This window comes from Leuciscus leuciscus (assembly GCF_965113295.1).
Source record: "Leuciscus leuciscus genome assembly, chromosome: 10".
Classification (NCBI taxonomy): domain Eukaryota; kingdom Metazoa; phylum Chordata; class Actinopteri; order Cypriniformes; family Leuciscidae; genus Leuciscus; species Leuciscus leuciscus.
Window position 1 is genome coordinate 26,645,067 of NC_138734.1, and position 23,342 is coordinate 26,668,408.

The window sequence follows — 23,342 nt, forward strand, 5'->3', positions numbered from 1 at the left end:
AGGACAACGGTCCAAAACAAACATCAAAATCAACACAAAAATGTGTCACTAATCACAAAATGAAGCTTCTGCCATGATTATCCCAGTCCACTGACCTGAACCCTATAGAAAATGAGTGGGCTGAACTGAAGAGAAGAAGCGCCAACATGGATCTGGGAATCTGAAGGATCTGGAGAGATTCTGTATGGAGGAATGGTCTCTGATCTCGTCAGGTGTTCTCCAAACTAATCAGGCATTATAGGTGAAGACTCAAAAGCTGTTATTTATTATTATTATTATCATCCTTTATTTTAACAGGATAGTCCCATTGAGACCGGCAAAAGCAGGTTTAAAAAAGTATTGAATAAAAGGGTGCCATTAATTGTGGCCAATGTGTTCTGAAGGAATAACATTTATTTTATAAAGAGATACACAAACACACCATTTATAGTCTAAATAATATACCACTAAGTACCAAGACAAATTTTGTTCCGTTTCATGAAGAATGAGAGGTAGAAAATGTTTTTGGGATGATCTCAGTCCATCTTGTTTTACTATTTCATCCAAGGCTCTCGTTCTCTAAGACTGACTGCAGAACTGTCGCCTGAATCTACACATTACCTCTGTGTCACTTCTGCTGCATCTCATCAGCCTTCCAGGAACTTCAGGATGAAAGCAGAGCACTCTGTTATTTTTGCTTTAGGTTCATTTTTACATTTATGTAATTAGTCGAAGAGATATTTATGACCTTGAAGAGATATCCTCTACTCCAAACATCAGCACACCTGCCAGACTTTGTGCATGATTGAAAGAGGATGAGCATTTAATCCTTCACCAATTTTTATTCCGCTCACAATGCCATTATCAACAAAACGGCACAAAAAAATTTCTCTGTAAATCACTTGCAGAACAGAAAAAAAAAAATCTATAAACATATATATATTTATTTTAAATATAAAGTATTAAAGCTGAACACTTAACAGGAAAGCTGGTTTCACCAATATTACATCAACTAATAAACCTAAAAATCATATGCATCCCAGAAAATAACAAAGGTGACAAAACAAGATTATTTCATTTTGTATAATATAAAAAACCAAAGTAAATACAAGACAAAATAAATAAAAAAATTTCAATATTGTAGTGATTTAGCATACATTCAGAACAAATCATTTTGAGTAAGCTAATCCAAACATTTTGTTTACTTTTTGCATATTCAAATTCTACATCTGAATATTATGTCTCTTATTAAATCTCATTTTCAATGTGCCATTCATTTCTCTGCTGTCTAATGTCGTATGTTAAAGACTAACAGTAACAAAAAGACTTGAGGACCAGGTCGAGTAGCACGTAGAACACTAGTACTAGTTTACACTAGAATAGTAGTTGGCAGGTCGACTTGAAAAGAAAAGAGAAAAAATTCAATACAAATAGTTTTCCATAACAGAAACATTCAACAAAGAGATCAGGAACCAAATCATCCTGGAGAGATAGCCAGCATTTGAGGAAGTTTTCCCTATAATCTCTAGGAGGCACTTTGTGAAAAGCAAATAAAAATCGTGTTTAACTAAATTAATTTGGTTTATGTTTAGGCAGCAGTATGGTAAATAAGCACATACAGTACAGCATTTAAAAATGACTTTCAACAGCTACAATTATCTACTTGAATTACATGTAAACATTAATGTATGTTGACCCAAGCACCTTGCCAAACTCGCCCATGATACAATATTTCTGCATTGTATTTGTACAAGTTTGGGCAGGACCAGGCGAGGATTTAAGGCTGATTGGTGACTGCTGCCTGTCCATCAAGATCAGTCTTAACTTAAAATGAGAGTTTTTTAAAAAAAGGGTTTACTTCAAAGATGGAATATTTCTTGTATGTGGAGCCACAACTGAACAAAAATGGCAAATGTTTCAGTGCAAGAGTTTCTGGTGGTTGAAATCTATGCTTTCAGATTTTCGTCCAGCAAAAGAAATCAAACGCAAGATATAACAGCATTTAAACTGAACTTATTCACTGCTCCTTGGAAGAAATGACAGACAGACGTACAGTAAAGGCAGACAGCAGGTGTTTGCTCTGTAAGTGGTTGGGCTTTTTGGTGCATCTCGGTTTCAGAGTTACACAAACTGGAAGAAAATTCGATTTCCTATTCATCAGAACGACCCAACAGAGCCATCTCCCGGCACAATGTTTAAGAGGATGGTGTGGGAAACCCAATCCAAATGTGGCAGCGATTGGCTGTCCTTCCTTTCATTAGCCTCACATTTCTGCCCTGCGAATGGGGGGTTTATCCCCGTTGCCGCCTTCCTCCTCCTCTTCTTCCTCATAGTTCTCCTCATTGTGATGTTGGGCGAGTTGAATATCCTCCTTCACAATCTGACCTCTGACCTCTTCCTGTACAGATACAAAAAAAAAAAACATTTATATAAAAATAATCAAATATGATGTTTGTTACACACACCTATACAAGGCATTGAGTCTGTTCGTTTGCTACCAACCACCTCAAATTTCTTTCACAGAAGAAATAAAGTGATGCCCTGCATCCGAATATGCCTATATAGTTGGCTAAAAACATTATTTTAGCTGAGTAGTTTGTCCGAATTCATAGTATTCATGAAACAGTAGCTGAAAAGTACCCGGATGACCTGCTACTTCCAAGTGTGCATCCACTGGACACTTTACTATCCCACAAGGCCACAGGAGGGGGTTTGTGAACAGCAGTGAAGCGACACAACTGACGCCTTAGGTCACAAGACAGTGACAACATGGTAGATGTAGTATGTCCGAATTTCATTCATACTTCACACATTCATACTATCATACTAAGTACATTTCAAGTATGTAACTAAATGTAGTACCTACTATACAGTATGCAATTTCGGACACAGCTACAGTATGGGTTTGGACCAACATGAAGGTGAGTAAATGACTTTTTAATTTTTAGTGAACTGTAACTTTAAAAGTGCACAGATGTGAATAAAGCATGAATAACATTTCCTAAATCTAAAGCCCCTTTCACAGAGATTCCGGAAGATACACTGATAATGTGTCCAGGGACTGTTTGATTTGTTCATTCACACTACCAAGGATTTTCTGGAATCCGTGCGAGCGTTCACACACATCCCGTAAAGACGTGATGTGTAATGTATGCGCTGAAAACGCTAGTGCTGTGGTACAACAATGGAAGTGTTTGCATTGCTTTAAACAACATGGTAGCTGATCAGGCATTAGATGTTGATGTGCAAACTTTGTTGTTTATTTACAACAACATGAACGTTCCGGGACTAATCCCAGCAATGTTAAGTTACCCATCCCGGAGGAAACAATCCTGGGACGTGTTTGCGTTCACACAGAAGGCCCTCTAGCAATTCTATGGCAATATTCTGGGATCAGCGCTCTATGTGAAAGGGGCTTAAGAGATGAGGTGAAAATGGAGGATGGATGTTTAAAGTGGAGCTGGACTCATGACAGTAACTGAACACCGTGGAGGACTTTGCAATTGATCTGACTCACCCAACTGTGGCACTGCCAACAGTCTACAGTTACAGCGGCAGCTTGTACAAAAGAATAAGTGAAAACGTACACACACGTAAGCACTACATAACTCTCTGTGATACATTACAGTGACAGAGACCATAAAATTGTTGTCTTGGAACAGAAAGCTTAACTAGAGATTCATGGTCCTGCCTTCGACAAGAAGCTAAATTAACACTACAATTAACAAATATATAATGCTTAACAGATACTAATGTATTTAAAGGTGCACTGTGTAATATTTAGGAGGATATGTTGACAGAAATGCAATATCATATACATAACTATGTTTTCAGTGTTGTATAAAGACTTACTTAATGAACCGTTATGCTTTTATTACCTTAGAATGAGCCACTACTATCTACATACACCACGGGTCTTTTACATTGATATGTGCCGACATGTTTCTACTGTAGTCCTAAACGGACAAACGCATTTTGAAACTATGTTGTTCTCCCTGCAAAGAAGCTAGCTAAAGTCAGCGAATAAAAACACTGACACAATGATGAACAAGTAACAACTTAATTATTCAGTAAACGATATGTTATTTTGAATATTATTAACCTAATTTCTTAATTTATATTTGTAAAGAAACCTCATTGCTTAACTGGCTACTCTCTGCTGTCTCAGACGCCGATATATTTTCCTGTCGGCCACTGTAATTTCTGTTGGTTGCAATTCGCAACCTCACCACTAGAGTTTACCGGCCACTGCTAAAAATTACACAGTGCACCTTTAATGTATATTAGAATATGCATACAGCATTGTTTAAAAGTTTGGGGTCGGTACGATTTTTAAATGTTTGAAAGAAGTTTCTTTTGCTCACCAAGGCTGTATTTATTCGATCAAATTTGTAATACTGTGAAATATTTGTACAATTTAAAAGACCCGTTTTCTATTTTAATATATTTTAAAATATTTTAAAATGTGTTGCTCTGTTGGCAAAGCTGAATTTTTAGCATGATTACCCCAGGCTTCAGTGTCACATGATCCTTCATAAAACATTGATAAAATATTTCTTATTATTATCATCATCATCAATATGGAAAACAGTTGTGCTGCTTAATATTTTTATGGAAACAGTAATGCCTTTTTTTCAGAATTCTTTGATGAATAGAAAGATCAAAAGATCTTTCCTCTGTATCATTGTCAAAGTGTTTACTGTCACTTTTGAAATTAGTGTTTACTATTTGATCACTTTAATGCATCCTTGCTGAATAAATTTCTTCCAAAAAACAACAACAACAAAACACTTTTGAAGTATATATTGTAGAGTGAATACAGGTATAATACGACACTTTTTGACTGTCATTGTGGTTATTTTTGAAATATGTTCAGAATTTCTTAGCCCCTAACATAACAGCATTTTCAATATCTAAGAATCTCCACTACACTACACATATTAAAAAGGAAGAAATATTGAAAAAAATGTTTTTGTTGCCCTGCGTTGTAGCTTAGTCCCTGTCAAGTCACTATTATATTCTGGCTCTGGTCCATTCCTTAAAGCCAGGGTAGCCAATGTTTTTGCACTTTTTGTTATACTGGTTGAAACTCTCTTCACATCCGGATAGCAATCAATAATAGAAGAAGTGGTCTAAATATTGAAAATTGCACGTATATCTTTTGTCGATGTCTCAGGACCAAAACATTTTCGTCCAATCATTGGATTCGGTCCGAATACAATAATAGGATGTCCTACCAGCCTGCCAATGTATGTATATGCATACCTCCACACACCTGCTCACGCAGATATCTACACCATCAGCGGGTTCCATGAGGCTATGCAGAGTTGTAGACAGACACTGAGTGCCGCAAACAAACAGCAGCTGCCTTTTACAGTTCCTTCTGAAGCAAAACAATGAGCTCATGCTGCGTTCACGCCCTGTCGTAACTACAGTAATTAAGAGATGGCAACCCGTGACGTTCTACTTGGAGCTGTTCACGTCCTCAGACTTGAATTTCTGCCTTTCTATGGCAACAATATCAATGCCGAAAAGAATCTGCAACAGTCAGGTAGAGCTCTGTAAGTTGTTTATGTTCATTATTATTGTAATATTATGTGCTTTGAGACATGAGGTAATTTAACGCCGTCTTGTGACGCTTTGCAGATGCTGCTGTGTGAGTTGTGATCATGTGTTTTGAAGGAGGCGTGGCTTTGGAGACGCTCTGAAGGGAGGGTGAGATCTCATGCTTTCAAAGCTAGCTTGATATTGCTAGCCTCTACAAAAACTGCACAGCCTACTTTTAATTTAATCATGTAAACCTAAAGGACTATTTTTAATTTATTTCATCATTGTCCAGGTATAAGTCTGATCAGCAAACCTCTTCTGAACAGCCACGAATTATAAATATTTCGTACCTGTTCTCCATTCTCCTCATTATACGGGTCTCCCTCTTCTTCTCGCATCGCCTCATGCTTCTGATTTTCAGCCAGCTCATCTTGAGCCTGGAGAGAGAAAGCCATCCCGGTTAGGGAACAAATAATATTTTTTTTGTTTTTAGGACAGTGTGTGTTTGCATTTGTTATCCGACCTCATCATCGCCATCTTCCTGGTACTGCTCATCCAGAGCATCTTCCTGTTGGTCTGGGTTTCCAGCCATCTGCACAAAACACACAAAACTTCAGACATTCTCAGTTGCATAATATAAATATCGCCAGATGTCGGCAACAGTCAGATTCCCAAACTAAATCACTGTAAGTCTGTTTTTGTTTTCATACAAAAAATGCTGTATAGCTCCACCAACACTGAAGACTCATTGGTCCACAATCTCGTTTCACACACCTATTAAACATCATGCCTGAAACATGTCACGTCTGCTGGTTAGGAGACTCCTTTCAGCTGCAAAGAACCGGTTGCTTACCACCAGTTGTTCTTCAGCAGGCGGCTGGTGTTGATTCTCTACGGCCAGGTGCATGTTGGGGTTGCCTACGGGTGCTGGCTCTTCCTCCTCCTCCTCCTCATGGGCATGCCGCTGCTGCTCTGCCTCCTCAAACTCATCCTCACCCTGATTGTTGGGGTCGTCCTCTGGATCAACATCCGCTCCTACAGGTCGCTGTAAGTTTGACGTATTTATCATCAGTACACGTTCACAAACAATGGCTTAAATTACTCACATTTGCAACTGAAAACAGCATGTGCAAATAATTGAATGCTTTAAAAAGTCACTCATCAAGTTAAAAATTCAGTTTTATGAAATTTAAGGTCATAAAAAGTCTTAAATATCTTACATGGTATAAAAAACAATTTTTTAAATTTGGGGACAGCAAAAAAATTATTCAGATTATTAAATCTCAAAAGGAGATGACTGAATTAAATAAATATGAGCATTGCATGTTTAAAGTCAAATAATTGCGCTTTTGTGCATTCTACAGGTTCTCGGTTTCAGTGCAGTTCGCAATCAATGAATACTAAGGATTTATGCGAATAGATTGCTTCAAAATGATCTACTGTTGATAAATTGTGACAATGTTTACTTTATGGTTTTTATATTATTTTTGTAATTGTAATGTTGTAGATTGTTGTATGAGTGCATATTGTATGTGCCTCATCTTTTTGAAAAAGCAGCCAGCTATAGTAAAACAAACAATTCAAAATAAGAGTCCCGGTGTATGGAATGATATTCCGGACATTATTCAAAAGGAATTGCAAATTGTATTGTAGAGGATGTACTGTCATCAACTTGCTGCACGAGCATCATAAGGTCCTCCACAATTTCACCAACTAACTACCTCCATTGTTTACAATAAATCAGCGTCTGTTCAGGGCATCACCTCTTGACGGTCGACTGTGAGTGACGTCACGTCCCAACACGAACACGCCCTATAGCATAATCCCACCCTTGACACTGATTGACAGGTTTCCGTGTAAGGCATCGGAAATGGAAATACTAAGGGAATTGCGATTCCATTTGAGTTTTGGCTGGCTACATACGCGACGCTGAGAAAGTGAAAAAGCAGACGTGGTAATTAAATTGCTATATTTAAATATGACAGGGTCAAGACTCGTAAGATATGGGAAACACAGTTGCAAACAGACTTTGCATTTTCATTTTAAATTTGGCAGTCACTGTGCGTTCGCTTAAACGAAAATGCAAACGGAAATGCGCGATTTGCATTTGCGTTTGGATTATGTCACATTTTATGCATCCACAAATTGAAAACGCAATTGCAAATACAATTTGCAATTCCTTTTGAATAATGTCCGGAATATCATTCCATACCGGTGTATTTCGAGCTTGTTTATAATTATAATTAAAGTCCAACATTATAATATATATTTATAATTACAGAATTATTCAATTCAATTTGAAGCAGAAATATAAAAAAAACCTAGTGTACTTTTTGAAATATACATTATTTGATACATTTTTTTATGTGCTCCTACATTTTTAAACTTAGGAGCACATGTGCTCCTTGGGAAAAGTAAGCATCAAGCCATGTTTAAATGAATACTGGTGCTTGTATATGTGTTTATAATATCATAAGGGAACACACCTCATCCTCATGTTGAGCATGGTCCTCTTCACCACCTTGCCCTGGCTCCTCATGGTGTGCGTTCTCCTCTACACATGACAGAGACATACAAAAGTATAATCCTCAGGGCCCAGTTATTCAAAGTTTAATCTGGATCAAAATTATCTAGATTTGGAAATCCCATGTTTTGCTATCCAGGATCAGGTAATCCATTTTACTTCTTGCGAGAGAACACAAAAGCATTTTTCCTCCCATCTCCATATCCCTTTAGGTTTTTTATTCTTTATGTGACCCAGAACAAAAACAAACAAATATGCATGCAATAATTGTTAGAAATTACTTTTGTCTGGTTCATCTCTGATGATTGTGTCAATGTAGTTTATATAGAGTCATTAAAAAAAACGTAAAATTAAATATATCATTTTTTTATTTTTTATATTGACAGCTGTTTATTTTATTGCGCTAAAATATATATTTTTTTACTTTACTGTAGTGAAAGACTTAATAGGTAGCCTAATGTCTACTACTTTATAACTTAACAGTTAAACTAATCAAGAACAAAATAAAAATATCAATGTGTAAATATATATTTCTTTATACAAATGTTGTATTTTTTTGACCAGTTTTAAAGTTTTATTACATTTTTGTTCCTGAAATCCACCCTTCTGCTGGGATCAGGATAATCCAGATTTTTTCGATCAAAAGTATCCCAATCTATTTTGGCATCCAAGATTGGATTTTGTGATCTAATCTGATTTCAGAATCCTTTTTTTCCCTTCTTTTCAACAACCAATTTTCAAGATTTGATCCAATCCGAACAACTGGTCCCAGATATTAAAATTGCACCAAACATTTAAGAAATCACTTTGAGACACCACGAGTAAAAAGTAGCACTGCTATCATGACAAACCACATAAATTGTCACCTTTCTCATCATCTATCTGTGGCTCTTCTTCTCCCTGGACTATATCAGCATCTATGTTTTCATACTGTGCCTTTTTCCTGGTAAATACAAAAAATAAAACAAATAATTTATAAAATTATTTATAAAACAAATCATTGCAGTTTCCTGGAACAGTAAAACAGCAAATAAACACACACAAATGACCATTCTTCATTACTGCAAAAAGTATTGTTAAAAATACATGTAATTACAAATTGTTATTATTTTTATATATTTATTTTTATAACTGTATAACTCGAGGGAGGGCCTCTAACCGGAGCATCTCTTGCTGGAGTTTTTGCTCTTTGAGATCGGCTTCTCTGTTCAGCTGTTCCTCTCTCGCTCTCTGCAGACGTAATCTTTCCTCTCTCTCCTTCTGCTGCTGCAGTTGCTGTTTCTGCAGGGTTTCCTGACGCAGGTGCAACTGTCTGCGCTCCTCCGCCAGCTGCGCAGCCAGACGCTGCTGCTCCTGCTGCTGTTCGTATGCAGACTTCACCCGCTCCACCTGCGCTGGCGCCACCTGGGGGCGGAACAGAAGAGTGAGGGCCTTACAATGGGAAATGAGTTCAATGTTGGAAGACAATGCAGGGAGGTGGACTGGCTAAGATAGCATCTCAATATTTATAATAATAACGAAAACATACAGAATGAAAACATACTGATGTTCAGACTGCAGGCAAATCGGACTTTTTCTCAAATCAGATCTTTTCAAGCAGACTGTCAAATTAGATTTGTGTGTCCGCTCCAGACATAACCAACCTATCTGCATGGGTTGCTTAGGTAACAACGGTAGCGTACCAATGTATGTGATGAGGCTTTCTAATGATGCAGGAAAAATTAAAAGCTTCATCTGGCTCTCCAAATAAGCGCCCTATTGAGTCTCGGTGCAGAACTCTTCCGTCGTACAAGAAAAACTCACCAATGGAGGAGACTAGTATATATTTATGAATGCATGAATATTTCCGGCATTTCTGTCAATGGTTTTAACGTTATCGTTGTGTGTCACATTAAGAGTGACGCATAAGACAATTTGAAATCTGATTTGAGCAGCCAGTGTCCAGACTGAGACGCATTTGTACAAATCTGATTGGAATCGCATTTCACACAAACTCCAAATGTAGTTTGAATCAGATTTGAAAGAAGAAAAGAAATGACTTCATGTGTTTTTTGGGGAAATGCAAAATCTGCATTTGCAAATAATTTTTGCTCGCAGTCTGACTCTGAACATAGCCATAGTGTGTTTTAAATTAGATGGAACTTTTTTCAATTAATACTTGATAAAAAAGCATTTAAATAATAAAAAAAAATTATTGTCTTTCAGACCAGTTGGCTAAAAATGTCTAGGTGGGCAGCTTACTATGCTAGACTACCGTTCAAAAGTTTTGGGTCTGTGTGTATATTCATTTTTAAAGAAATGAATACATCTATTTAGGAAAGATGCATTAAATTGATCAAAAGTGAGAGTAAAGACATTTATAATGTTACAAAACAAATGAAGAAGAATCCTGAAAATAAAAACATAACAATTTTAAACTGCACAGCTGTTGTTAACATTGATCATAATAATAATAGCATATTAGAATGAAATCAGCATATTAGAATGATTTATTAAGGATCATGTGACACTGAAGTAATGTTGTGAAAATTCAGGTTTGCCATCACAGGAATAAATTCAGGGTTCTTGCAGGTTTCAGCAAGTCAAATTTAAGACCTTTTTAAGACATTTTAAGACCATAAAGTTTGAAATTTATGACCTACCTAAGAAATTTTGCCAAGAAAAAAATTCAAATCAAAGAATTCATTTTATTTCAATGAATTAAGTAATTGAAAAAACATTAATTTAATTTACAGATAAAACAATCACATTAGTAACCTTCCACACCCAACAACGTGTGTCAGAATCAGAATCAGATACTGTATATATATATTTTTATAGAAAATTGTACTATGCATATTATACTGTAAAAAACACATAATTAGTTGATTTTAGTTGATCATAGTTGATCATAACTAGAGATGAAATGGCATGAACATTTCATTTCAATGATTAAAGTGACAAAAATGACCACGGTTATCACAGAATCCTGTTCAAAAAGTACTAATACTACACAATGTCGAAACCAGCAAATAACAAATAAAATTAGCATCAATATGCACTTTTCGTTTACATAAACATTAAAATAATACCATTAAAAATGATAGCCAGATTTTAAAAGTGTCTTGCAACATGTTATATACGAACATGTACAAGTTCAAATAAAGTTTAGACAAAAAAGTTTTTTTATAAAAAGATAAACCTCACATATTTCAGACTTTAAATAATTTTTTATAAAAAGATAAACTACTGACATTTACAATGCACTTTAGCTTATCTTTTATTATTAATAGTAAAATTCTGTCGGATTTTCCCGTGGCGTCTGTCGTTGCTATGCAACCGTGCACTGTGCTCTCCACAATGACAAATAAGTTTTAGTGGCTAATGGATTTCCACTGGCGAGAAACGCTTGCTGTAGCTCTGCTTCAAGATTTATTTACGGAGAAGAGAAAAACACCCGTAGTGTTTGGGTGCACCCGCATCCTTCATGTTGAGTTAGCTTCCAATGTTGTTACGGAAAGGGGCGAAGCTGATTGGTTGGTTCTTGTCACATGACCTGTGGTGCGTTTGCGGCATTCTGAAGAGTTGAGATTTTTTTTATTCTCGCTGTGCCTGGAAAAAAATGAGTGCGTTGCTTCAATTATGAGCGCGCGCGCGCCTACATTTGAACGAACTTGAGCGCGCAAAAGATGCGATATGTGAACGGCCTGTTGGCGAGACCTTTTTTAGACCTGACTAAATGAAATTTAAGACCACGGATGAAAATATGGCAGTTTTTAAGACATTTTAAGGCCTTAAATTTAAATTTCAGAATTTTAGACTTTTTAAGACTTTTTAAGACCCCGCGGGAACTCTGAAATTACATTTTGAAATATCTGTATTTACATAGAAAATAGTTATTTTAAATTGTAATGTGAACGATTTACAATATTACATTTGTTACTGTATTTTTGATCAAATAAATGCATCATTGGGGAGCAAAAAAAAATCTTGCCAACCCCAAACTTTTGAACGCTAATGTAGCCATTCTAGTTTATTTGTAATTGATCTAATGTTTGCATTCAGAATCATGTCACTAGAGTTCTGACCTCTTGAACGTGACGTTGCTCCCTTTCTAACGCGTTTTCATCTGGTTGGTTGGCCTGTGGCTCCTCCTCCTCCACTTCATTATGCGGCACATCAAACTCCTCCTCTAGTTTCTGAGGTTGCCCCGCCTGTTCCATCTCCTCCTCTGCCAGCTCTCTCCTCCTCTCCTCGGCTCCTCCCATTTCGCCAACCTCCTCCCTGTGGTGCGATTCAGGCTTCTCGTCCTCGTGGTGTTTCTCCATCTGAGGGAGATCCACATGAAACGGATCTCATTCTTCACCATTTAAACCAGTGACATGAGTGGGGGGAAACCTCAGTTTTGAATGCATGATGGATAAACAGTTTCAATACCTCTGGCTGAGCATCCTGGGGTTGATTGTTTTTTTCTGCGTTCTCGTTCTGGACGGGCTGATCAGCTGCATGTCTCAGACTGGGCATCTTACTGAGCGTCTCCTTCAGCTGTTTATATTCATCCACCTGAACCTGGAACCCATCGAGACCGACTACATCAGTACAACACCACGCATCAGAGTAAAGGCTTCATATACTCTGTTGAAAGGTTACATGAGCGATGGTTTGGTGGTTAGCTGAAACAGGCAACAAACACAGCAAGCCAAAATCAAGAGCCTGACATAAGGCAGAAGAGAAAGAGATAAAAGGCCATCACGAGGGAAACACATCCAGATCAGAAAGAAAACTAGAGCAATCTATATCAATAATTGCATAATTACTTGAATAATGAATTGAGAACCTAAAGCAACATTTATTTAATTGACAAAATTCTACAAAACTACTTGGTTTTCATTTTATTTACTAATTTAATTTAATCATATTATTTAGAACTTAAAGCAAAATGTATTTAATTGATAAAAATAAAAATAAAAATATGGTATTATTGTATTTATATATTTGATATTTAATTCATATTTAATTATTTAATATTTATACTTTTAAAATAAATTACTTTGTTTTAGAAAGTAAAGTTTGTTTTAAAGCAAAATGTATTTAATTGAGAGAATACTAGAGAACTAAATGGTTTTAAATGTATTTATTTCTATTCAAATTATATTATATTTATGTTCAAACGCATATTTTTTTTTGTTCTGTTTTCAAATTTGTTAATGATTGAACTTAAATGTAGGTCTTTAAAAAAAATGTATGTCATTGATACTAAACATTGCATGTTCTTGTACATCAGCTTTGTACCTCTTGCATCTTATTTTGTTCTTGCACCTATTTAAAGAAAAGTAAATAAAGACTTCAAATTTGGGTCACACAATGCAAATGTATGACTTCAAAAGACTATTCTTTTAAATCATACTTTTTTTTTATCATCTTTTTATCATCCTCAACTCATACCCAAGATCCTGCAATCCTAACCTAACCTTTCTCCCAGTCCTTCTTCACTAGGGTGCAGTACCTGTGTTCTTTTCTGTTTGAATGCCAAGTGTTGCCAGCATATGGAAGGAAAATATCACTCTGTATCTCACACACACACTAAACCCAATGCCTCCCAGCATCCTTCTCTATCACCCTGGGAAAGCAGATAATGACAGTTCTAATTAACGAGCATCTGTACATCTGGTTTCTCAAAGCCACAGAGAAAGAGCGAGTAAACAGGAAGTACAGCATGTATGGCTTATCAGAGTCATGCACATTTTAGCATGCTTAACAAGGGCAAGAAGTTCAGAGAAACGAGAGTGAGAGCGTGTGCAAGAGATCATAATGGCCTTGAGGAATGTGACCGGACTTGAAACGCAGGCTTAGTCCAGTCTGACAAGCTTGCATAAGCAGCGCTGCAGTCTAACTGAATCAGCAGGATCATGCTCTGCTTTCACACTGAGAGCATTTCTACTTCTATGCAGTGCTTTGCAGAAAATATAATAAAACATATTAGCTCTGTTTCAAAACCTTGCTTCCTACATAGGCAACATCCTAACCACCATAGTTACCGACTGATTTGGGATGAAGCTACATAAATAACACTCCTAAATTGCACAGGAGAAGCAACTTATTTGTTGCAACTTACAGTAAGCAGTCGATGTGATTAGAGAATGAAACAAAGCTTGAACAAGTGTGAAAATGCATGCAATAATCTAATTTTATTACACTAAACTATTTGCTTGCTGCTTACATGAGCTCTGTGAAACTTGACTTGCCTTTCCCACAGGATATGCTCTGCATAGCATTTGAGCTGTCAGTGGAACAGCATACACACTCCTGCACCAGCTTAAAGCGCATGCACACACACACACACACACACACACACACACACACACACACACACACACACACACACACCCTAACCTGTGCCGCAGCTAGCGCACTCTTGTGGTCCTCCAGGGTCAACACAAGCTGATCGTGGCTGGTTTTTAGGTTCTTGTGCTGTTGCTACAAGAGGAACCATCACAGGCAAAGCTCAAATACAAGCATTCAGGATAACCACACTGCATATTAGTATGGACCGTGTGATAAAGCTAAAATATAAACATAAATCATAAATACAATTGCCTGATCTGCAATAAAATGGATCATGGAAATTGAGACTAAATCTGAATTCTAATTATGAAAATGTTCAAAAACATTTCACAAAATGTAAACATTTTGAATAAAATAAAAAATATATACATTGCATAAAAAAGTCTGTTTTTAAGAACCATTACATTTTTTGCACTGTGAAATTATTTCAGAATCATAACAATTTCTCCCTTTGTAATGTGATAAAAGAATCACATATTATTTAAACTGACAATTATCATTTTTGAATTTCAATTATAAGCACGGTAAAACAGTAACAACTGCATCATTGTAATATTTGTTGACCTGCTGTCATTTAGAATATTTTAAATAAACAAACAATTAAATATCAAATGTATTACATTATATTATATATGGTTAATAAACATATTTAAATATACAGTAACAGAGATATAAATAGAATTATTTATTTATTGACTTGCTTTTTTCTTTACATACAAAAATAAATAATATCAATGGTCTTGAAATATGATTCCGTTTCTTCATGCTAAATATTTTTTCTAATTTTATTTATTTATTTGTTTGTGCATTTTGGGGCTGCCATAACCAGACATTTTCACAAGATTTACCCCTTTAACTGTGGCAAACAGTACGCATGGCTTAATTATCCATAACAGGGTGTCTACAGATATAAACAAGTTAAATTTAAGACTTTTTAAGACCTTTTTAATGCCACTTTGAATTAAATTTAAGACCAAACCTGTGATGGATTTGGAGTTGGATTTGGAGATGGAGTTGTGAAACCTAACACATATTACATGCGTAGTAATATTTAACCTAAGTAATTGAAATAATTTAATATTCACTCAGGGCCTGAATTTCATTTTGGAAAATGGGGGGAAATCCCCCCTTAGGTGATTCTTATGGGGGGGAATTTTTAATTTGAGGGGGAAGTTTAGACTTTTTTTTTTTTATTACATGTATCTCGCCTAATGTATGCTCACTCATTGCATTTTTACAATGGGGTAATTTTGGTCTTAAGAATTTACACAACACAAGGAAGCTTGATTTCAATCTTTGAATTAAATTGAAAAAAGTAGCACAAATAAATACAATAGAATAAAGATACCAATAAATAGAAATAAAGAGAAAAGTTTTTGCTTAGGTCTAACACTAGTATTCAGAAATACTACAGAGACTGAATAAAGTAATCAAATGTAAAATACACTGGGTAGTATTTTAGTCCTGACTAAATGAAATACATTGGCTATTAATCCTGATTCCTTAAAATGAAAGCTATGGTTTGTTGTTTTGACAACCAAATGAATGACAGACACATACGGCTGCTGTCACTTTAAGAGCTAGTGCACGGGTCCTGTGTTCATTATAAGGTCATGTGCGATTTATGCTTATTTAAGACATAACCGACTGTGTTTAGACGATACTCACCAAGACCGAAATTAACTTCATTTTCGCATGTTTTTGACTGTTAAAGCGATCAAATCCACGAAAAATAACTTTTGTTACCCGCGAGCTGTGTGTGAGGCGGCTTTACTCTATGTCTGTGTGAAAAAAACCATCTCTCAGACAGCGCGCAAGTATAGTTTCAAATCGCGTGAATGTTTAAACTGGTAAAACTTTAAAAGACGTGCAAATGGTAAACTTTAGTTACTCATGATGCAATGCTGGCCCGATTATGCAAGTGACAATTCCGTCTATCCCGACTCCCGAAACCCGAGAGTGTATTATCGCCGCCTGGAGCTCTTAACGAGCTGATAGAAGACCGAAATTCGAGCCCTGCACTACTTGTTTATTGAACTAAAATCAATGTAACATTTGCAATCGTGAGAATATTCAGCAAAATAGCTCCCGTCATGTTATGTTACTTAACTATATCACATGTTATAAATAAAAAAACTGAACATTTTGAATTTTTACCTCAGTATGTTTCTTCTGGGAGTTTTTTTATGTTTGCCGTTATGCTCATTTGTCATAAAATCTAAATCAAAGAGACAAGCAGCGCGAGCCTCAACAGCGTTACCAGAAAAAGCCTACATCATTATCAATAGCTGTTTATGTAATAAAATCTGAATCATTCTCGCGATTCGATGCTTCACTGGTTATTTGACGGATATTAGGTCCGTCAGACTGGAGAAATTTTTGCGGTAATGTGACCAGAAATATTTAAGACCTATCGAATCTGAATTTAAGACATTTTAAGACTTTTTAAGGCCTTTTATTAGGAAAACTTTATTTAAGACATTTTAAGACTTTTTATGGACCCGCATAATAACCATAAAACATAGTTTGTACTACTGCTCTAAAAAGACCCATAGGGCTTTTCGGTTTTACCCTGGTATCCTGAAGTTGCACATAGATGTCCTGATGAGCCTTTCTCAACTGCTTGTTTTCTTCACGTAGCTTAAATTCATTATCTGGGAAAGAAAGAGTATGAGAAAGGCAGCTGAAATGACTGTAGCTTTTACTTCCACCATAAAGACACCAGTACGCAACATGATGCTAGAGTCTTTGTGGTGGTTGCCAGGGTGTGATTGCTAAGAGAAAGATGGTGAGAACATGATACCTTTGAGCTTAGAAATCTCAGTCTCTTTGGTCTGATGAAGCTGGCCAAGTCTCAGTTTATGTTCATCTAATGCCTTGTTGTGTTCATCTCCTTGTAGCTGATGTCGCTCTTGTAGTTCGTAATACTGCTTTTTTAGATCGTCATGCTGGTTCTGATGGTAAACACACACACATACACACACAACAGTGAATTATCTATGTTTGCCATGGGAAGAAAATACATACTGCATTTTACAGTACATCACAAAACATCATTTTTTTTAAACAGTTGATGAGTTTTTCCAACTGACCTTCAAAATCTGATGCTGGGAATGCAGAGAATTAAACCTGACGCTGGCATCTTGCTGTAAACAAAACAAATACAAACAAACCTGGTCATTTTGTAAGCATGGCATCATGTCTCTCTAAATGCCATGCCAGAAAGCCACAGGCCGTGATATTCGAGAAATCTTTGGTTAGCATACAAACAACCAGATGAGTATTTGACTGCAGGGCAAGTGCATGTTTTCTCTAAAAAAAATGTAGCTTCCCTTGCATTACTGAAAAAAATCATTCTTCATGGCGTAGCTCTCAAAACAACATACCTTTTCTTTGTTGAGAGACTGCTGAGACTCTAATTTATACACAAGATAATCTGTGAGGAAAAGGCAAAAACAAGTATTACACCAGAGACAAATACAAAACGTATTATACTAATTAATTAACTATTACATGATATTATTTTACAAAGACATTCATACATTTGAACCGTTGCTTAAAAGTCCAAATACTCTTAGGATCTTATTAACTTGACACTTGGCATAACATGGCTGCTTTGGGCTGCACCGGTTTATCCATCATGCAAGCTACAAGGATGTCATTACACTTCATCATTTCCTCTTCATCAATTAGTCACTGATGTTGTCATATATTATAAACAAACTTGCCTTCTTTGGCTTTTTTATGCTCAAGCCGCTCCTTCTGAAGAGACTTCTCCAACCTAGAGCGATGCTCGTACACAACTGACAGGAAGAAAGAGAGAAAAATACATTTTTGTATTGGTGTTGACCAGTGTTGGGGAAAGTTACTTTTAAAAGTAATCCGTTACAATATTGTATTCCTCCATAAAAAGTAACTAATTGCGTTAATTGGTTACTTTTTTATGGAAAGCAATGCGTTGCGTTACTTTTTCTCACCTGGGCGGGGCTAGCTTGTTTGTTTTTTTAATATCTAAATCTCTGCAAACATATTATGGTATTTTTATGCTTTAGTACAATCAAAAAGTTACATACAGCACCTTTAAGATTTAAATGCATAATCCAAAGGTCAGACAGTTTTGTGCAATGAAAGTTTATTTAAATTTAGCTGATATATTCCTATGCAAAAATGCAAACAAATGTGTCCGGCTGTCATCTCGCATATCTCCATGCCATTTTTTCACCATATGGCTCAATGAAAGTTATGTCTTTGAGACAGTGTCTTGAAACCAGCGTAATGCATGTGTCCTATGCTGACATGACACTAAATTGGCTGAGTTATACAGCTTAATTATACATGAAAATATATAGTTTTGCACAACCCAACATTGAAAAAGTGATTTTACTAAACAGACTAATGCAGAAAAATAACTGTCTGACTCTGAATTCATATGGCTATAGAGGCCGTGTTTTAAAAGATATAAATTTAAAGATGTAAATTTCTGACATGGGTTTACTGTGCAAACAGTCAAACAAAAAGTATAGCATGCTGTTAACATGCAAACAAAGCACCAATGCTAAAAAAAATTCTAAAAAAATCTAGATACCCCAACACAATCTCCTCACAACAAGAATCTTTTACAGTACCATAATCAGTAGGTAAAGTAAGCCGAGCTATTTTTTAAGACTTTCCTCACTGTGTGAACCACTGACCCATCGAGTGCCACATTCAACCCTCTTAATTTCTCTCTAATGGCATCAGATTGAAAGGTTGACCCATCTGCTCTTTTTACACGTAACATGAGCTACACCAGCAAAATCTGAAATGCCTCAGGAAATGAGGCCTGGCAGAGGCTTTCCTCCCCATATTTGTGTTTGTCCAGCAGCGTGGGTTGTTCATTGGACTGCATTATTACAGTGAAGTCATGGTATGCATCCTCGGACCCCTGTATCCTCCTATTACTTTCATCATTACATAACAGACACGTCAAGTACTTATTATACTGATTAAAGAGATTGTGCAGTGATTAAGACTCAAAGAAGGCAGTAATCACAGGACCTAGTGGTTACAATAACAATTAAAAGTAAAATCGTTTGTGCAATAAGCAGCACATATGCTTAGGAAATAAAACATATGTTGGCTCAAGGACCCAAGGCTATTTTTTAATGAATAGAACAAGTATTATTAATGACGGTTATAAATTACTATGCATAATTTATAATGATATAATAATTATAAATAATACAAATAATAAATTAATCTTACATACATGTTTTGTATATTTAAAAATAAAAATATTTTCAAATATAAAAAAAGTTTCTTAAATAATTATTAATCATATTTTTCATTGTCAAGAAAATGATCTGACGTGTATAAATATAATAAATGTAAAGCAACTTATTATAAATGTACAATTAATTGTATAACCCTAACCCAAACCCTAACAGTTATAAAATGAAAAAATCTAAATCGCTAACTGCAGGTAGTTAAATAAACACATAAATATTTTTTTACAAATATAAAAATGTTTCCAAAAATATATGAATAATTTGTTGTCGTCAAGATCTGAACTACAAAATTGATCTGAACTGAGATCTTTAAATATGTGTTTCCTCATATTTAAACCCTTGTAAAACAAGAAGTCATAGCTAGACAATTTCATGTTTAGTCACCCTGGTGTGCAAAAAAAAAAAAAAAAAAAAATATTAATGGGAATATACTTCAGAGATATTTTACTCGTAAAAAAAAACTTTTTTTGTGCCAATAGTTGTGGCCAACGTGTTTTGGAGAAAAAACTTTATTTCATAATGTGATTCCCCCACTTTCAATTATTTTACTTCAATGAAAGGTTAGATTTTTGCTTTTTTTTTTATGAAAGATCAAAAGGATAAACAATGCAGATTTATTTTTTACAGCCATTTTTGATCATATTTAGCAGGGGTGCCATTAATTCTGACCACAACTGTATATAACAAAATCTGACCTATATAAATGAATAAATAAATATATTACATTTTTATAAATTATAATGAACTCTATTATAACTATAAAATTAAATAACTAAAAAATATAATAATAATAAATGCTGATGGTGTTCCCTATAGTGTCGATCGAGGCACAGGATCTTATTCCCCTTCTCGAGGAACCATGGTGGTTACAGTTGAAATCTGAGATTTTTATATATATATATTTATATATATATATATATATATATATATATATATATATATTTTATAGTTATTATAGAATTCATCATAGCCGTGAATATGTTATATACTTTTGTATTATATTTATATCGTTTTTTTAAAAAATAGTTCAGATCGTGACAAAAACAACTATGATGATTAATATTTTTTAGAGAAATGTTTATATTTGTACAAAAATATTTATGTATTTATTTAACTTCCTGCAGTAAGTGATTTAGATTTTTTATTGTTTAATTTTATAATTGTTAAATAATTATGATTAATCGGTCATTTATAATTAATTGTTTTATATTTATTATATGTATGTGTCAGATCTTTGTCTTGACAATGAAAAATATGATTAATAATTATTTTATTATTGAAAATATTTGTATTTGAATAAACAAAAACATTTATTTATTTATTTATTTATTTTCCTACAGTAAAATATTTAATTTATAATTATTATCCGGACGCAGTGTCTTGTTACACTTTAAAAGGGAAACTCTTTTACCCCAGGTAATTTTAAACAAATACATATTTATATTTATTTATTTTGTTACAAATATAAATAGCCTATGTTTCTAAAAACAATTTTTAATCATATTTGTTGTAGTCAAGAGTGCTTTGTTGTAGTCATGGACTACAGGCTAGCAAATGAAAAATCTATTGTTGAGCATTTAAATTAAATCTATTTTGTTGAAGTCTCATTCATTGTCATTCAATTGCAACAGGGACGTACATTATTAGCTATCAACCGTTGAGAATCAGCCATTGATTACATTTGAGCTTATAAGTGAATACAACCAGTAAAACTCAAAACGATTCTGATATACTACAATGTGGAGCAGATGTATATTCAGTAATACATTACATGATTGAATGCACACACAAAACCCTCCAAACTCAAAACATTTGAGAAGAACGGAACAGAAAATGTGGCATGCAACTCAATATTGCAAAGTAACAAAACTATAGTTTCATCAGCAAACAGTTTAACATATATTTGTATTTACCGGTAATCTAAAAACAAGGGCCATTTCGTCGTACCCTTTTTGCAGCTAGCATATTGAGCTTGGACAAGCAGAAAAACTGCGAAGCCAATCTCTGTAAGACTGGGACAATGAAAGACTGTGATTTTAGGCACAGGTTGAAACAAAATGTTCTGCATAAAATGAGCATCTTCAGCGGCAGCTGCAAGGAATCACTGCAGTATCTACAAAAACACTCAAACATTCCTAGAATTTCAATACCTTAACAGCCAGTTTGATCAGTTTCAAGTTCTGTGTGAATTGCAGCAAAGTTGGATTTGGAGCAAAAAACTTTGAGTTCCATGAAAAAGGTTTGCAAACCGTGGTGTTTCATTACGTGTCAGTCAAGTGTCCTGTAGATGATTACATTGCTTTATGGAATCATTTTAAATGGTTTGATCTAACAATTAAAGTCAGCATGAAGCAGAAGTTGCAATCATCTTTTTTTCCCTATTGTGACGTATATCCAGCTTCTTGAACAAGTAAGAATAGGGCTGGATTTGACTTTGTCCATGGGGAATTAATTTGGATCTTTGTGGTTTGCTTTTGCTGTGATGTCATGTGAGTGACATGTTGTCCCACCCTCGTGCCAGTTAACACTTCAGAGAAGTGATTAAAGATTAGGAGGGCACATGAATTTATGTGCAGAGATAAATCATAAATCAATATACTGCAATATTCTATTAATTCCATTATGATTTCATGGTGACTTAAATCCACAAGAAAAAGCTACCCCAATCTATCGCATTCTATTCTGTTCTATTCTCAAGATAAAGGTGAGAAATATTCAGAAATATTTGTCACCAATTTAACAGCTTGTCATTATTTTATGTCATTTGAAATTTTTCAGGAACTTTTTGGTTACCAGCCCCGATCTTTCTTAAAGTGGAAGTCATAATTGAGCCTACTCATCCTCATGTCTATCCCTTTAACCAATAGACAACGTTGCCCCATTCTATTCTATTGCATTCTATTCTATTCTAATTAAATGGTCTTGACACAAGAAATGTATTTGTGCTTTGAAATGTGCTTTAAACCTAAAACTTTCGATTACCTCTCTAGATCTTAAACCATTAAGCAACAACACCACAAACAATAGATACCCTGCAAGACCACTCACAGTAAACTACATTTTAGAGCTCGTAAGTTGCCAAAGTTTGGGAGAATGTTTCTTGCGCCGTGACGTCATCAAGACGACGTGTGTTTTTACCTTGAAGCTGAGCGGAAAGAGACTCCTGGTGCTGCTGATATTTCAGGGCCATCTCTTCTGTCCTCTTCAGCTGTTTGTGCATCTCATAAGATACCATCCCACCGTAGATCATCCCGAACACCACCGTGACCAGTAAGAGAGATTGGAAAATCTTCTTCTGCTTCCTGGAGCACACGCCGTTGCCCATGTTCCCTCCTCTCCTGGATTCCACAGAAACGTTCCTGGGAATGATTTTCTCTTCACTCTTCAGTATAGAAACAACTCTGTCCCCTCCGAGATGAAACATGAAACATTATATTTCTGGACTGTTGCTCAAACGACATATATATCTGAAAAGTTTTCCAAATACATTCAACAGTTTAAAGAAAGTAACGAATCTGGTTGTATTTGGTCCTCGTGCTTAGCCAAAGCTCTGTGAAGATGTTTACATAGTGAAAAGCAGCCTTTTGTAATAATTATCTTAAGTTTAGAGAGGCCTAATCGCACCTTTCGGTACGTGTCACCTAGAACTGCAGCAGCTCATCCAGCGCTGAAGGAAATCCCGCCCCTCACAAACATTCCAT

At 35.3% G+C, this 23,342-nt stretch overlaps 1 protein-coding gene and 2 long non-coding RNA genes across 4 annotated transcripts in view; 2 read left to right on the plus strand and 1 right to left on the minus strand.

Moving 5' to 3' along the window:
• LOC309508603 overlaps positions 1–12,079 on the plus strand; it is a 321,712-nt gene extending 309,633 nt beyond the window's left edge. Inside the window, exons 2-3 of the long non-coding RNA XR_014209595.1 lie at positions 11,151–11,637; positions 11,677–12,079. This is a non-coding gene — a long non-coding RNA (uncharacterized lncRNA). The remainder of the gene's footprint in view (positions 1–11,150; positions 11,638–11,676) is intronic.
• Positions 906–23,329, minus strand: golim4a (golgi integral membrane protein 4a). Of its 2 annotated transcripts, XM_082182966.1 has the most exons (16): positions 22,780–23,329; positions 18,103–18,177; positions 17,761–17,810; positions 17,467–17,520; positions 17,178–17,328; positions 16,946–17,028; positions 14,423–14,506; positions 12,467–12,598; positions 12,118–12,357; positions 9,210–9,454; positions 8,917–8,993; positions 8,013–8,080; positions 6,380–6,571; positions 6,050–6,118; positions 5,877–5,963; positions 906–2,377 (listed from the first exon to the last, which is right to left on the minus strand). In XM_082182966.1, the coding sequence occupies exons 1-16, from the start codon at positions 23,063–23,065 to the stop codon at positions 2,243–2,245; spliced, it is 2,028 nt and encodes a 675-aa protein (XP_082039092.1). In that variant the 5' UTR covers positions 23,066–23,329; the 3' UTR covers positions 906–2,242. The 2 variants fall into 2 exon arrangements, with proteins under 2 accessions (XP_082039092.1, XP_082039093.1); XM_082182967.1 differs by lacking the exon at positions 14,423–14,506.
• Positions 2,338–5,119, plus strand: LOC309508581. Its single transcript, XR_014209570.1, has 2 exons — positions 2,338–2,468; positions 2,503–5,119. It is a non-coding gene; the product is annotated as an uncharacterized lncRNA (long non-coding RNA).
• Positions 23,330–23,342: the final 13 nt, after the last annotated feature.